The 17,157-nt window shown below is 36.7% G+C and overlaps 1 protein-coding gene across 4 annotated transcripts in view; it reads left to right on the forward strand.

The window, feature by feature from the left end:
• CLSTN2 (calsyntenin 2) overlaps positions 1-17,157 on the forward strand; it is a 334,315-nt gene that overhangs the window by 26,236 nt on the left and 290,922 nt on the right. Inside the window, exon 1 of one of the 4 annotated variants that reach the window (XM_071812443.1) lies at positions 9,301-9,390. The exons of the other annotated variants lie outside the window; for them this stretch is intronic. Within the exon in view, the coding sequence (XP_071668544.1) occupies position 9,390 (1 nt within the window). The 5' untranslated portion in view covers positions 9,301-9,389. Of the gene's footprint in view, positions 1-9,300; positions 9,391-17,157 lie in introns of those variants that run through there. 4 annotated transcript variants of the gene reach the window in all.

The following is a 17,157-nucleotide window of genomic DNA, read 5'->3' on the forward strand; positions in this document are numbered from 1 at the left end:
ATCAATCTAAGGTTTTAGAAGTTTTTGCACAAGAATTTTATTTTAATGTTGTGATGTATTATTGGGGTGGAGGGTGAATGGAAATAGTTTAGCAGTTTTATTACATACATTTTTATGTCCATTTTAAAATGTAATGTAATACAAGTCTACTTTTATAGTATATTTATGTACATGTGTGCATACCAACAACACTTCTATTTTGAAACAAGCTGATGGAGATATGGTTGCAGTCTGCCTGGATGGCTTGCATCTAGTTTGTATGCTGTCCTCGCTGTCTCATGCTGCTGGCAGTCTCTTTCCATTGTGTACTGTGTTCTTGCAACTGCTTATACAACCCCTGAAGCTGAAATGCTGGAAAACTGGGGAAGAAGTATTCTACTCGGTCCCATGTTATGTCTGGTGGTGGATATACCTGTAGCCTCAGGATAAATCCTGTCGACTTTCAGTGAGGAGTAGGCTTTAAGACATTTAGGCTTGTCTTCATGGTTCATAACTGGGAAAACTGATGGAAAATCAACTGAAATGGTTATGTTAAAGTACATCAATATGAACTGGACTGTGGAGAGGATATTTGGCTAGGTATCCCCAATCTTCGTGGCAAACATATACTAAAGCCTCTCCCATATTGAAAGACCAAATTGTGTGTCTGATGTGCAGTCATTTCCGGTTGCATGAGTAAGGGGAGAAGTAAATATTTTTCCTTGATCTAGAAATGTATAACTCAATACTTGGGATCTCCCACCATCCCTGCAAGAGGCACTAGGTGTGTGAATGGGTAGTAGAAGCAAACCACCAAAACCATTGCTGGCTTCTTAACCAGATTAAGAAAGAGTATCAGTGTGGGTATTCTGCACTGCAGATGGAGAGGTGGAGACACTCAAGCTTTTAGCTGTGCCCAGGGTTTCCACGAGTGCTAGTGCTATCTTTGACCCTGTTTGGACATTCATTTGGAAATAGTGATTGTATTTGCTGCTTTCCAGGGGATTATGCTACAATGTACAGGTATTGCTTTGTTTCTGCAAGAATCTGCACAGGAAGGTCCAGCACCCTTTCACTTAATATCATGCTTTTACTTTATTAGGCTGAATTCCCTATGAAATAAGCTCCAAGATGCTATGGAAATATGTACCCCAAATCTTTAATAAATGGTTAAACAGGAGCCATCTCACACATGAGACTGCATTCATTTTCTTCCTGGTAGGAGGCAATTTTGTGTTAGAGATGGCATAACTGACACCTGAGAAGAATAGTGTGTAATGGCCACACTCAGAGACCTTGTTTCAGAAGGGAGCATGGTATACTTGCCTGTGTGCTTTGTGCAGCCTGGTAGCCTAAGCTGTGAAGGTTAACTTCTGCTTTGAACACAACTAATTCATTCTTTCTCATGTTTCCTATGTGTAAGTATGATCATATGTGATCATACACAGCTGTGCATATGGAAAGTATTACATAGATGTTTATAGAGAACTTAATATTTCCTTGCTGAAGCATTATTCTTAATTTTTCTAGTAAATCATGAGTAAATAAATTGCAACAGGATAGAAAGCTTTTAAACTAATTCATCAGTGATTGTAACTAATTTTATAAGAGATAGAAATAAGCTCTTGCAGTGAAAATACTTATAAGTGTAACTGTAACCCTCAGCTTCCAAATAGAATCTAAAATCCACTACTTGCTTTCCTCTGCTGAATCTAATTTATTCCTCTATAAATAATGCTACAGGATCACATGGATGGTTTTGTCAGCAGTGGGCTTCCTTTCTTGATAACAAAAGTGCCCTGGAAAGAGGTCAATGATAAATTAAATTCCTCTTTTCAGAGGATAGAGTAGAGTGTGTAAAATCAGAAGTTGCATTGTGTGGCGTCTCAGGCTGATCATTGTGGGTATGGTGTCTCTGTCGCTTTGGCGCTTTGTAAAGGTTAGAGAAGTTTTAAATGGGTTGAAAGTCTCATCTCTCCTGATGCAGTGTAGAGTCCAGGCCCTTCCATGTTGTCACAGCCAGATGATGCTCTTTTCAATAGTGGCTTTCAGTATCTGTGTCTGTAACAAATAAAGGGTTGACTGTCTTTTCAATGTTAATTATTTAAACAATTTTAGGTAAGCTGTTCAGCACGCTTCATGTAGTTGGGTAGGACAATACACTGATGTTAGCTGTATTTCAATAAATCTAGGTTTATTTTAATTAATGTTACATGGTGTAATTGGAAGGATTTAGTTCTTTGGGATTGAGCCTGAAGTGCAAGTATGCCAGTGCGGTGGTGAATCCACTGATATGCCAAATGTTCTGCAGATCTTGAATCTGTATGTTTACTGGCTTCCCCACTGAGCTTTTTCAGCCTAAACTGTGTGCAGTACGCAGTTGCAGGCAGCATACTTTGTACCAGAAACCCATTTTATGAACTTCAGCTTTCTAGAAATTGTCTCTAAGCTATTTATCTAATCAGGATTTATACAGGGAGGAAGACTCATCTAGAGAATGGAACAAATTGTTATTTTTGACAGCTGAAGTAAGTGGGGTTGGATTCCGGCCTAAGTTTAGATTATGAAATAGTGAGTTTGAAAAAAATCTGAACTTGTGTAGTGTGCTAGTGCTGCAGAAACAACTGGGTAGGTTTTTGATAATTAATTATTCAGGTTGAGTTTCTCTGAGAGGGAAGGAGAACCTAGTTCACATGCACTGCTTATTTATAATTTATAATTAAGGGCAAACAAACTGAAGTGCTGTAGGTAGAGGATTGCATGAGAAAGTGCGTGGTTTACAATGTGGAAATATTTTCATATAATGTTGATAATTATTTCCTTTAAAGAAGAACAGTTTGTTTATCTCAACTTATATTGCACTTAGTTTTATGGCATAAGAATGTAACTTGTTACAAAGTATTTCTTTACCACCAGAAATGGTCTGTGGGTAGGGAAGTGAATGCCAAGTTCGGTAAACTGCTGCAGTTTGCTATTAGTGCTGCATCTAATAAAGCAGTTTCCTATTCTTTCATGAGAGGAAACTAAGTTTCTTGGCTTTGATTTACAGTACAAGAGCAGCAAGGGTGACCTGAGCTGAAAAGGCATGGTTTTGACCTTTAGAGACACCTGAAGAAAGCTGTAACTGCAGTTTTGATAGCTGAGCTGAGTAAATCTGACTTTAGGTATGAGAGACTGAAGTGTTTGTTGTAAAGGAAGGGCAAAACCCCCCTGTTCAGACACTGGGGTGCATGTTATAAATGGCTCCAGCAGCAGAAAAGCTTGCAGACCAAGATCACTGTTCAGACCTCTCAGTACTGTGTAGTCTATTTACAAGCCCATATCCCTTGTTGTATTCTGTCAACTGCTTTAAGAGTTAACTGTTAATAATAGAATAATTTAACAAACCTTCTCAGCATAACAGCAGACTGAAATAAGCCTCTAGACTGCTTGTGGCTTTTGTGCCAAAATTCTGTGGTTAAAGCAGAGTCACGGTCCCCATGCTGAAAAGTTGAAACTTAAACTGTTTTAAATTCATTCTTGTAAGTTAAAAATGTTCTTAAAAATCTGAATATATTTTCTATAATGGGCTGAACACAGGATAAATCAGTGCTGTTAATTGGGAATATCTGTTTGATATATTTCCAGTCACATCACTGGAAATCACAAAGGGGCTATAACCAAATGATGGCAAACAAATGATGAGTACTTCTCTACAAGCTTTTATTTCAGAGCAGATATAGTTAATCTTGGTAGAGGTGGCCCAGGTGTCCCATAGCTTTCTTCTCTGGTTTTGTGGTTCCTTAAGGAAGGATCATAAAAGCTGTCTTGGAAGTTACAGGAGAGGAAATGGGCTTTGTAGAAGATTGCTAGAGTAGTCCTTGGAGCTACTATGTCACAATTAAAACCCTATGTTAGGACAAAATTTTTAGTTCCAATACTCATTACTGCCTTATTGATAGTTATGCTGTAATTACTGTTTTATTCAGTATCTCCTGTTTTACTGGTGATGCAGTAGAAAAACCCCAACAGCTTTCTCGACTCAAGGAAATAAGCACGACCATTAAGTGTCTTAATGTTACCAGGATAACTTGTATAAAATTGAACTCTGTCTTTAATTTAAAATGTGTTTTTTATGATCATCATTAGGATGGGAATGGCATTAGCAGAACTGACTCCTCAGCTCATTCTCTGCAAGATGGTAATTTATTGAGGGTTTTCCTCTTGAGTTGTGAGCCAAGTGCTCCTTGGCTTCATTTCTTTACCAAATGTGTTTTTAAGAAGAACATTTATTTCAGATAGAATTTTTGTCCCTGAGTTTTCAGAGTTAAATTTTAACACAGAGTTATGTCCTCAAGAGCTTAGAAATAACAAACACTTTTGTATATGCTACTGTTCTAAACAAATAGGTGGAAGAACATAACCCATTCAATGTGTGCAATAGCCTGAAGAGGAACAGATTCTGAAGAACTGAGCAGTGCAAAACAGCACTGGTACCAGTGCCTGTTCTTTTGAGTTTCCAGAAGGTGTTTTGTTTCTAAATGTGCTTAGGTGTTGTTTGAATTTCATTAACAGCTACTTGGGAATTCAGACTTGAATCTGAAAAACTTGTTTTAATTTTCAGGTGTTTGATTTCAATATTAGTTGACATCTGATATCTAAAACTCTCTCAAAGCATTAATGATGTATGCGTTTGAAGAACATATATTGTTATCCTACTATAGCAGCTGAAATTGGGGCATATGTTACAGTTATGCCTTCTTTCCAAGAAATATTCAGTATTCTACATTATACTTCCATGTCTAGCATGAAACTAATAGTGTCATACTGTGTTGGATAGTCAAACTTGGTTAGGTTGTCTGTAGGATATAATTGGTCATAAAAGGGAGCAGAGCTACTCTACTATCTTTTAGAAATGTTGTCTGCTATGTGATAATAATACTTCTATTAAAGCCTAGAACAGGCAAGGCCCAGTGGAAAGTGTGATGACAGCTGTGGAGTTGTGGTACATCAGAAAGTCAGGTCCACTGTGATACACACCAGACTACATGGAGATCTTACCTAGATGAGGAAGAGAATACTAGGTAACCCTGTCATAATTTATTTTACTAATCTAGAAAGGTTGCCATCTTTATTTCAATTTGATCAGTTTAAGGTAGGCATGAGGTGGGAGACTAGGTCAGACTTGATTAAGTTAAATTTAAGTAAATATAATTCCCCTGCATATGTAACATTGGAACGGTTATGGACCTTCTGTTTTACTTCCTAAAGCGAGTTTTAAGCTGGAAATGGGCTCTTTCTTCTGCCCTAACAAGTGGATCCACTTGTGTGTGGAGAAGAGGGAAGAGAGGACAAAGAAAGTGGTTGGAAACAAAACTCATATACATATACGTTAGACTGAAAACTTTTGGAGTGTGTAGTCAGCGAAACTGTGACAAATCCTTTCTTGTTGATTGGTCTACAAGAAAACATGTGGCTTATGTATTTATTATTTCTGGACAGGAGATCTGCATTTCAAGGAGGAAAAAATGCTTTGTTTAAAATAATCAGTGTTTAGTTAAAGATCCTCGCTTGCCCCCAAAATGAAAGGAGTTTTCTAATTTTTTAATGAAAGTATTTTCTAGTTTAATGGATTCTGAAACAAATCAATCTAATATGTACGTCTTTCCAAAAGATTTTTATAAGCGTTCTTTTTGTTTTGCTGCAGTACAAGATCTTAACTTTTAGGTGTTTTACATAATGAAAGATTTATCAAAGGTGAAAGATAAATGCTCAATACAAGCCTTTTTATTATTTATTATACAGTAGCAAAAAAAAAAAAGGCTTTTACTAATGTTATCCCTGCCTAAGGAGTTTAGTTAATGTCAAGTGTATGCTCATTAAGAATTCTTTTGAAATTTGTCATAAAACTGCATATTAACTATACTTATTCACTATTCCTGTGAGAGTGCTGTGAAAATTTATAAAGACTTTATTATAATTCACCATTATAAGTTCATTAGTTACTAGACACTGAAGATGCTTTTCACAAATGGCTTCCTGCATTCTTTCTAAAGGTCATTTTGCTGGTATTAAAATAATGAAGAAAGTCTAAAACTTGCATCTGCATAGGGGTGTCTGCCTCTGTTTGGAAAAATTATTGACAAGTGGGGGAAATACACTGCTCAGGGATTAGAATAGAAAGCAATACTGTTATGTTGGGAGGTTTGCTGGCAAACAGAGCTCTGCTCTGGCCTTGCAGTCCCAGGTATGAGAGGATCAGTATTCATAGTGAATTTTTTCACTGCTCCATCATACTATGGACAGGACCAAGTGATGCTTCCCAGGACCAGCTGGCAACAGTGGAGGAACTCCTGTTGTATGATGTCAATCGGTGGCAATTCTAGCAGGGCATGAAATGGATTTCTTGAACCTGAGTAAGTAATGAATAACGTTTCCTCTAGGAAAATGCAACAAGAAACAAACAAAAAAGGAATTAAGTTTTTGAATGAAGACTTTTTTTTTTTGAGAATTTTATCTACCATCCCAATAACTTATGAGCTGAAAGAGCCTAAACCAATGCAGATGAATTTACTGTGTATTGTCTTAAACCAAAATTCCTTCCAGTGATAGAACTTATAGGTGCAATAACAGAATCTAAGATATTAATAGACTGTGACTTTTTGTCCCTAAATCTACTTCAAAAAGGAAAGTTCCTGGTTTTGTCGTGTTCTAGTATTCAAAATGTGGTGTTTTAATTAGTTATGCCAGCCCCTGTGCAGAGCATCACATTTAAATTGCTGAGTTGATCAGATGTTTTGTGCGAATACTGGTATTTGTTTTTATTGTCATACTGTGTGGGCTGACACTACCACCTGAGGTTGTGAAGTTGATGTCCTCAAGGGTGTTTTTCCTTCCAAAATGACAGTAGACTGTGAGGACCCTGTACCAAGAAAACAAAATTATTTCCTGACATATCATGGCTGCAGAATGGCCACTATAGTTTGTAACATCTAAAAAAGTTGAGGAAGCACTTGCTAAGTTAAATCTTTGAGTGAATTCAATTATTGGTAAAGCTTTTTATTATTCTAATTTCATGCCATCTTTTGAAATGTCTACTGAGTGGTTGTTTTTAAATACTTAATTTGTTTCTGTTCTGGAAAGATAGAGTGTTAACACTCTATTTCTTTAGCTTTCTGTTTCTGCCACAGGAACACCAGACATTAATGAAATGTCAATGACTTGCAGTTAAATTTTCTTTCCATATCTAATTAGACCTAAATGGTTAATAAGGTTAGAGAGACTAAATAAAAAGAACACAGTTCACTCTTTCAAATGGTGTTCTTGCATTTGCTAAGTCAATTTTAATTACATACATAAAGATACCTGGTTCTTCTGAAGTACAGCTTTGAATGTTTTTCAGAGTAATGGGAGATTAAATTTGGCTGGATTTTATTTTATTCAGTCAAGTTATGCCTTCCTCAAGAACACTGTACCTCAAACTGGCTAGGTGAGCCCTTAGAAATGAAGATGGTTTTTTTTTCTCCCCTGGCACTGTCTTGCTTGACATCTATATTTTTTTTAGTATCCCTCTAGATTGTAATCAAGTAGACTATTGTCAGATGACTAAAACTGATGGAAAGGTTTGTAACCAAAATGAGCATTTGTTTTAACAGTCAACAAGATGAAAAAGGAGTCTGAGTGGGACACACAAAATGACTAAGATAGGGAGTTGGCAAGGCTTTAATAGGGAGGCATTTGCTTGTGATACTGTTTGATTGCATAATTAGTTGGTTTTTATTATTATACCAACTGCTGAAATCCCATTATGTTGCAGCAGTCAGACTTGTAATTTCTGACAACATCTAAAGATGCAAAGGAAGCACCTCATTTATTCAGACAGCTGCAGAAGTTAATACAGGGAGATTCCTTCCAGGAAGCCCTTGGTATGGGCTCTAGGTGCAGTGTGGAGATTTGAATGTAGTTGGAGATAATTATTCTCTTAAAGACAACACCAAGCTTGGCAGGAATGTTGATTTGCTTGAGGGTAGGAAGGCTCTACAGAAGGATGTAGGAGCGAGGTGGGTTTTGGTCTCTTCCAAGTAACAAGCAATAAGACAAGAGAAAATGGCCTCAAGTTGTGCTAGGGGAGGTTTAGATTGGATACTAGGAAAAACTTCTTCACCAAAAATGTTGTCAGACATTGGAACGGGCTGCCCAGGGAAGTGCTTGAATCACCATCCATGGAGGTATTTAAAAGATGTGTAGATGTGGCACTCAAGGACATGGTTTAATGATGGACTTGGCAGTGCTAGGTTAATGGACGACTCGATCTTAAAGGTCTTTTCTAAAAGATTCTAAAGCAAGCCTTAGAGTAGAAACCTAGGATACAAAGAAGAACTTTTTTCTTTTTCCCTTTTCTCTTCCCCTCGGCTTGGGTACTCTTTTTCTCTTTTTTTTTTTTTTTTTTTTTGATAGGTGGTAAAATAGGGTGTGAGTACCTTTTCATGGGGAAGATTGATTTGGTGTTGCTGTTATTTGATATGTTTAGCTCTTGCAGTTATTCTGTTTCTACTCTTACACAGTTACATGATTCCCCCCCCCCCATTTTATCTTTATTTAGTGACCGTGTGCACTTTAAATGTAACAGCTTGCTGTAGGAATGTTTACTGTCACCCACAGTAGTTTAACTTTGTTTGTGATTATTCATTTCTGAAGGATAATGTGAAACATTGGATCTCCATTCTTTCTGTTGTAAAGAAAATAATGCTATGTATTTCCCATTTGTCATCTGTAAAAATTCCCCCAATTCAGTTTTTCAGGAGGTGAAAGTAACATCAGTCAAATTGTGTAGATCCTTATCACTGTAGCCAGTTACTTCTACAGCTTTCTGAGGTGTCTTATGATTTGGGGTGTTTAACAAACTGACATATATATATATATATGTATATATTTAATCAGCATTTCTATAGCTGAGAGATTGTCTGCTGTGGAACTTAAAACTGCATAAGCTGAGAACTGGATGCCAAGTCAATTCAGTTTTCTGTAGAAAAAAATTTTCCCCTTGCGTGGCTGATGTCTTGCTCAAAAAACCGGTATAATGTGCTTCCCATCTGTTTTGGATCTAGTTTGCTGTGTGTACTCTCACTGCTTTGCTACTTTAATGAGAAGGGAGCTACTTCATCCAGCCTGTCTGTGGACAGTAATAACGGATTTTTGTTATCAGTTAGGATGGTTCAGGAATAAAATAAATTGAGAGTTCTGCTACCTGAAATGGGATGAGAGGTTATATTTGGTGTTCTAAAGGCTCCCTGAAAATACACTTAATTGCTGATATCCTTTTGGCAGATTAGAAAATGCACTGTGATTGAACTAATAACAACTTGAAACACCGACTGATCAAAAGATATTCCACTAATCTGAGAATCAAGTGAAGAACCACTGAATAACAAAGTAAGTTCTATGACTTCATGTGTTGGCAACAGAGTTGTCTGCTATGTTTTACACTAAATTCCGGTCACAGTCCCAAAACCACAACAGCAGCAAAGGAATCTCTAAAGAAATAATTTACAGGTAACATGGGTTTCCACTGAGTGTCCACATATGCATGTGGAACCATTTCCGAATGACACTGCGTGAAAGGTAAAAAGTAGAACTTAGTATGAAAGGAGAGGAGGAAAAAACCACATTGGAGAAACTTTTAGATTGTACTTTGTTACACAACCAATTCACTCTTGTACTATAGTAGTTTTCTGCTCTGGAGGAAACTTATTCTGTGCATACCTGGATTTTTCATGTTGCTCTCTCCTGCCTCTTCCTCAAATCCTCAGGTTTAGCACATCACGAGTGTGGAGGTACGACTTCTGTTACTAATACTTTTTCATGCTATAAGATGCTAAATATTAAGCCTTTAGTTCAAATATTTGGGCTTATTTTTCATTCCGTAAAGAGGGACTGGCACAGTGTCGTCCCTCTGGTGTATGGGGAAAATTTTTTAAGAGCAGTCTGGCTTTGTATTCTGTCAGAGATCAATCTAAAAGCATAGCTGTTGACCCTTGTTTTCCAAATACAAAAGGGGAGCTTACCTTTTGATGTATACATCACAGAAGAGGGAATGATTCACAGGAATATGCAAAGCTGTTGAGGTAAGGAGTCCAAGCCAGAAACGGTAGTTAATTTGTATGTGCTTTCCCCGCTCCCCACGAAAATAGAGGAAAAGCATAGCTATTGTTCATGCATCTGAACTATTAATGTTAAAAGAGCTTAAAAGTTTGTTGGTTGTGTTTTTTTGGGGGTTTTTTTTGGGTTTGTTTTTTTTTTTTTGTTTGTTTTTTGCACATGAAAGCTTGTCCAAATTATTTAGTTAATGAACTCCTACACCAAAGTATTTTTCTATCTAAGGAAGATTTTTTGCTGCTCTGATGGGCATTCCTGTTGATGCCAGGATTCAGAATGCAGATTCATACTGTACACACAGACCTGCTGTTGTGTTATGGGAAGGATGTGTGCAGTGAAACTGACTTCATTAAGGAATTGTCAGGTAGAGAGAGTCTTTTCTAGATAAAGCAATTATCAGTTGGTACCTCCAGACCAGAAAGCCAGATGTCTATGCGTTGTAGATGAAAGAAAATATAATTTGAGAGCAACAGTGTTATTGGAGACAAAGACAATGACTTCTTCCCTGAGCTATGTAGAGGCCATCTGTTACTGGGACATGTGACAAGGCCGTAGGTAATTTCTGTTGTACAACACGGATGAACTCATGAAAACAAATGCATTGCCACATACTACATTCTTTTGCCATATACTGGTATGTCTGGTAGTAGCAGTACTGTGAACCTTGCTGGACTGTCACAGAAGAATTGGAAGCAGTTTTTTTCTGGAGGTTGTTTAGGCTCATTTAAGGCTGTTTAGTTAATACTAGCACAAGATATGATCAGCGTACTAGAATTGTTTCCAAATATCAATAACCTGTGGTGAACAAAGCCCTGTTAGTTATGGGCTTTACTTTTCTTTGTTTTCTCCATTGTAGAATTAAGAGTAAACATAAATGAAGTTCATTATTTCAGAATTGATATTACTGTGGACTATGCACAGCAAATAAATAGTGTCTGTCTGCCAAGGTTTTGATGGAAGACTCAAGCATGCTGTGTAGGAACAAACATTAGTCATTTGTTGTGTGTGTATATAATACTAAAAAATGTTTTAGATGAAACCTGAAACGAGTATTTCAACAGTTTATGTTAATTATGAGACTTGAAGTCCATTTTGACTGCTGCAGACTTGTCATGGGCAAATTTGGCTCAGGCTGTTGAATTATTTTGTTTTGGGAAATATCCTTTCTGGCTTAGTCCACAAGTAATTCTGAAAACATCTTTGATTTCCTGTAAAAGAAGAAATTTCATAGCCAAATCTGAGATGGAACATAATGTTAGTAGTAGGTGAGAGATCCTCTGTACTAGAAAATTTTGCTGGTACTTTTATTTCTTGAATATCATCGAGGCTGCAAATTCTGCTGAAACATGCAGAAAAATAGAAAATTCGCAGAACATGTTATGATGGAACCGAAGTGATCTATTGCCAATCTCAAAATATATTTTGAAGTCACTCAGGACAGGTCCTGTGAAGAAATCGGTATATTTATGTTTACTCTTAATTCTACAGTGGAGTATAAATAAATAAATCAATAATCTTTATTTATGAGGACAGAAAAGTAAAGGTACAATTACATTGCCTTTGATTTGTCCCTGCAAATTTATCAGCATCTTTAACACATTTGCAATATTCTGCTACCAGTGTCACTGAATATATTAGAATGAGAATGTTAGATTGGATTTTCAGAGAAAATATACAAGTGAAGCCCTTTTTTTTTACTTAATGTGCTCTAAATTAGTCTCTTTTTTCTACCTAATTAACTTCAATATTAAAGACTATAAACTGGCACTTCTTTAATTCAGGGGCTCTTAGCTTTAATACTTGTCCTGGGACCCAGAGGAAATGTACATTACCATGAATGGTCTGTCAGTGTCAGGCAAGGGAGCTGAAGTGATATATTTATCTCATTCTTAGCGATGCTTATGAAAACAAGTTTATCGAAGTCATAAACCAGACATGAAAGTAACATCTGAAACTAGATCTGTTTCTAGTGAAATCTAAATGAACAAATGAGGGGACAAAAATAGCTCCAAACTTACCTTGTTTTTCATTTGGCTGTTTGCCATTTCTTCTGAGAAGATTACAGTCTGGACAAGACAGCTACACTTTCTAGTCTTGTGTGAGAGGCCCAGGAGCAGCTGATGTGAGTTGGGGAAGATGCTCTTTTCTGCAGCAGCATCTGGCATAGTGAACCTATAGCTGTGCTGCCTCAGGGGTGTGCTCTGGTTGCTGTCACTGGTGATACTGCAGCTTGTGCAGTTACATCTGCAGGAACTATAAATTAGTGGATGTGAAGCTGTGACAGCACTGAACTCAGCATGGGTGACTGCCTGAAAATGTACTTGGACTGTTAAATTGATTTTTGCAGCTAACATGACCTCTCAGTTTTTAAGCAGTATTTAGTATTTTAAAGCTATTTTAGATGTTTTTAGGGGCAGGACTTTCTTGTCCAACATGTAGTGAATCTCTCCTGCTCTTCTGCTGCCATTATCCCTTAGACTCATTATGCTCTTTGCCTGCACTGTGCAGGCATCTTGGATGCCATAGGGAATCTCAGGCAGCACTGGATGCCTGCTGTTAGGTTGTTCCATCAAGCTGCAGGTGACTATTCAGAAGTGAGTTTGGGAGTTTCCACTTGAGCTGAAATCACTGCAGTGATACCAGCTGTAGACATACACTGAAATTACCCACTGGTCATGTTGGTTGCACTGCAGAGTGCAGTTTACTTGCATCTCTTGGTTTTATTTTATTCACATGGTATGCAAGGGCATATTTTCATACCACGTATTTCTGTAAGCTCTATATGAATAACTAATCTGTGGCATGTAAAAGACTCATATTGTGGAATATCTTCTAAGATACCATACAGTGAATATGTTTAAAAAATTTCTTTCTAAAAAAGTGATTAAAAGTATTAAGTAGATGGTTTCTAAAGGACACACAACTGTGCAGTACTTCATAAATATTTTTAAAGATTAATGTTTTGATTACAATTCTCAGTTGAAATGTATTTTCTTCCCTGGAAGAAGAAAGGCAGGTCTGCTCATGTTCTTTTTTTCATTTTGGACAAAAGGTAGAGATGAAGAGCAAGGTTATTGAAAGCCCTCTCTCTTTCTGGAATGAGAATAGACACTTAAAGGCTAGCGACTTGCACAAATTGTCTATCTTATTATTGGAGATAGAATCTCTAAGGACAAGTCACTACCTCCTTGTTGTCTTCTCAGTCACAAAAGGAGAACATGATTCCCCTCTAGAATTCAGTCTTGCATCCTCCAGTCTGTTGCTCTCTCTTTTGTTCCCTGTGTCTCATCTTCACAAGATGGCATTGGCATTGACCTGAGGCACCCCAGTGAGCAGAAGAACATGAGTAGAGAAAGCTTGGATTTTTTCCTATAGTTCATAGAGAAGATATAAAGGGACGGGTGTTGTGCTCAGTTACTTGTGTTTCTTCGCAGTAATCCCAGACCCTCTTTACTACTTATGAAGTTGTTTCATTCTCTAATAGGCAACACACTGTCAGCTACTAATGTCTTCGAAGTAATGTGAAGTATTTTTAGCATCTTCTTTCTTCCTGGCTTAGTGTGTGTGTTTGCTGACCTATTCATATCCACCCCTCTAGAAAGCATTGCTCATTTTTTTAGTGAACAAGTGTGTATTGGAAAAATTGAGACCTACTGAAATTATGAATTTAATAAAAAGCTTGAGGTCAATCATATAAATACTGGTAGAAAGGTTGACTAGAATGTTAGAGGATTTTCAGCACAACTGCTTTCCTGACTGTGCCAAATTTTGCTAAGCTAGAGTGCTTATTCTGGTTGCTGTTGTCTTTTCTTCTGAAATAGTGCTTAGTTCTTCCACATTGTTTTGAACTTGTTTCTATAATGAGATAACGATCTTACATATAGATGTGTGTACCTGTATTTGTCTCTAATAAAGCTTTTAACTGAAGTGTAGTTCAGTGTATACTTATTTTTTGTTATAACTCATAAGAATTATACCTGCTATTTCAGTGATAGCTGAATTAAACATATCCTGTCTTCATCACAAAACAAGCGAGTTACTTTTTTATGTAGGACAATGAGATGTTAACAACCCAAGTACCACAGATTCCAGTTTTCCTGTGGGTGTTCAGAACAATCATTGGTTTTAGCTGTATAGCTACAGCAGAATCTTTCCAGTAATTTCCAGCCCCAAGTATCCGAAGTATTGTGTAGGCACCGTGTGCAGCCATGTTTGTATACACTCCTGTCCCCTAAAAAAAAAAAATAGTAATGCCTTTTTTCCATATCTGGAAGTGATATTATCCATTTGAGACAGTTATCTCCACTTCTGTATTATTCAAAGTATTTCATGCAAATGTGCTCTTCTACTTGATGAAACTTTTTCTATATATCTATTGCTAATAACACACATAAGCCTTCCTTTAATTAAGCTGGATGGATAATCTCTTAGCATTCTTCTACAATTTTGTACTCTTTGTCCTTCCTAAAATAAACCTGTTTCATTTTATATAGTATCAGTTATTTCAATTGAATTTTTTTATATGGTTGAATTTTTTTTTTTATACATAGTTGTCTTGAATATTGATGAAACACTTGCCAATATTTTTGTTGTGGTTTAGTGAGGATAGTGATTTGATAGGAAAAGCGGAAAAGCAGTCAGGTCTTGACTGGCTTTCAAACCCTCACAAATCTCAAAAAAATCCCTCAGTGGATATATGGTTGACATGTTTTTTCAAGACATGTACCTGAGACAAGGCTGTCACCTGTCAGTCTGCTATAGGTATCGCACATCTCTTTCCAATATGTAAAGAACTGCAGCCTGTGGGGGGCACAGGATGGACTCAAATGGTTTAAAAGTGTGGAGAGAATTAAATAAGGACATGGGTAAAGATTACATCTCTCTTTGCTTTCTCCCCAACCAGAACTAGGATTCTCAGAGTTGGGTCACTGCCATCTTACTCGACTTTTCCTGCTCAAATCGATGGTTACTGACTCTAGTGGAAATAGAGTTAGGGTAATGCCAGGCTCTCCTGAAAGGGCCCATTGTGCTCCTCTGAATTCTAGAATGACTGGGTAGCTGAAAGTGAATAAATAGTAGTAGCATTTGGTCTACACAGTACTTGTTTCCTTGGCTGCATGAGAATTTTTTGCTAATTACTTGTTATGAGGCAGGATATCCTCTCCCAGGAATCACTAGTTTCCATTTGTCAATGTTGTCCTTTCTCATAATGTTTCTGCTACATGTATTTTAAGTGACCCAGCTGGAAAATTAAAATATATTTAACTTATCTTTTCTGTTTGAATTGTGATCTTCTTTATGTAATGGCTTGCCTATACCTTGTCTTCTCAAGATTCATTCTTTTATTTTTTCTCTCACTTGCCTTTTTGTTTTTTAATTGGAAAATTCTACTAATTAAATAATCTCCATTGACATCTACATGCAAGCAGAGCACTTTGTTTGTAAGGCTAGCTTTATTAAATCGAAAATACATAAGGTCCTTATCCTCATTTGTCCAGGGTTTTGGTGGATTTTTGATTGGGGTGTGTGTGTGGTGGTGGTATTTGAGTTTTTTTTTTTTTTTTGATTGTGTGGGTTTTTTTTGTGTTTGGGTGTTTTTTGTTCTTTTTTTTTTTTTTTTTTTTCCTTCCCCAGGGTGTTATTCTAAGGACTCCAAACCACACTTTCAAAAAGGAATGGTATGTTGACTGAGACATTTTGGTAGGCAAAGCGAAAATAGAGTGAAGTCTGGCAATACGTTTATTCTTAGCATTGCCTCTGTGCTGTACACCTGTTCTCAGAAGAAGCGTAAATCAGAGGAGCCTCTTGGGTAGGAGTGTCAACTAAATCAGTGCATACTCCATGTCCTGAGGATTATTTCAGTCAAATCTGAGGAGTTTTCATCCTGAATTAGAATTCTTACTCATTTATCTGATCTAGAAGATGCTGTTAAATAGCTTCATCTCCTTTGTTCATGGGCATGCTGGAGAAGTTTTCTTTTTACTATGATTTCTTTGCTTTTTTTTAAAAAAAAGTGCCTCTCTCAATTTGAAATCTTGTGTGGAGAGGATGGAGAAAGGAGTAGTATCCAATACGGATTTTGGTTTTTTTATTGCTTAAGGAAAAAAGAATGCTACAAACAACTCTTGCCCCACTTTAACTCTTTTTGCTGAAGATCAATAGAATATTATGTTATTAATTGCATTTGAGGCCTTTTATTTGTTTTACAATTTTGCCACCTGACTGTAAATACATTATCTCTTTTGGTAACTACATTATCCTTCTATATAGAATTTTGTAAACCAAGGGCTTTGCAACTATTATGGTGCAAGGAGCATTTCTTACATGATACTCTGTGTTAAGGACCTATTTTTATTTTTAGTGGTGGTACTGAACATAGATTACTCATTCTTCTATTACTATAACTAGTCTTTTGTGTTGCTATTTACCTTTGTGACTTTCTGATGTGTTACTAAATTTCCAAACTTTGCTATTTTTATTCATCTTTATCTAAAGGACAGATAAAAAAATGAGTGTAGTAAATTTCAAATCAGCCTTTCTGTTATCAGTTAGCTTATCCTTAATACTTCCTAACCTGGTGTAGTCCTAAAGATCGTGGGTGCTATGAAACAGTAGTAGAAGCATTCAACATAAACCTGTTAAAAGCTGATCTCTTATCTTTCTATTAACTTGACTGCATTTACCATACCCTCTAGGCAACTCGAATCTTTCTTAAATTCTTCCCTAAAGTTGAGGAGTAATTTGGGGTTAATATTATAAGAATGGTATTCCTGGAGTGACTTGTGTATGTAGCTTATCTTTCTTTATATGAGTACTCATGCAATACGTGTGTACAACCATGTGTTAATGTTCGAAGTATGGCTTTAAGGCTTCTATTGTTTTATCTGCTACACTTGATATTTTTTTTAATTGACACTTTTATTTAACAGTCTTGTTACTTTCTACTAAGTTCTCGAGGGCTTGCTTACATTATCGTCTTTGTTCACATTTCGCTGTGCCATGGACTATAAAACTTCTGTCCTGCTTTTGTTTCAGCTGCCTGAG

The sequence above is a fragment of the Patagioenas fasciata genome, chromosome 9, assembly GCF_037038585.1.
Source record: "Patagioenas fasciata isolate bPatFas1 chromosome 9, bPatFas1.hap1, whole genome shotgun sequence".
In the NCBI taxonomy this organism is placed as follows: domain Eukaryota; kingdom Metazoa; phylum Chordata; class Aves; order Columbiformes; family Columbidae; genus Patagioenas; species Patagioenas fasciata.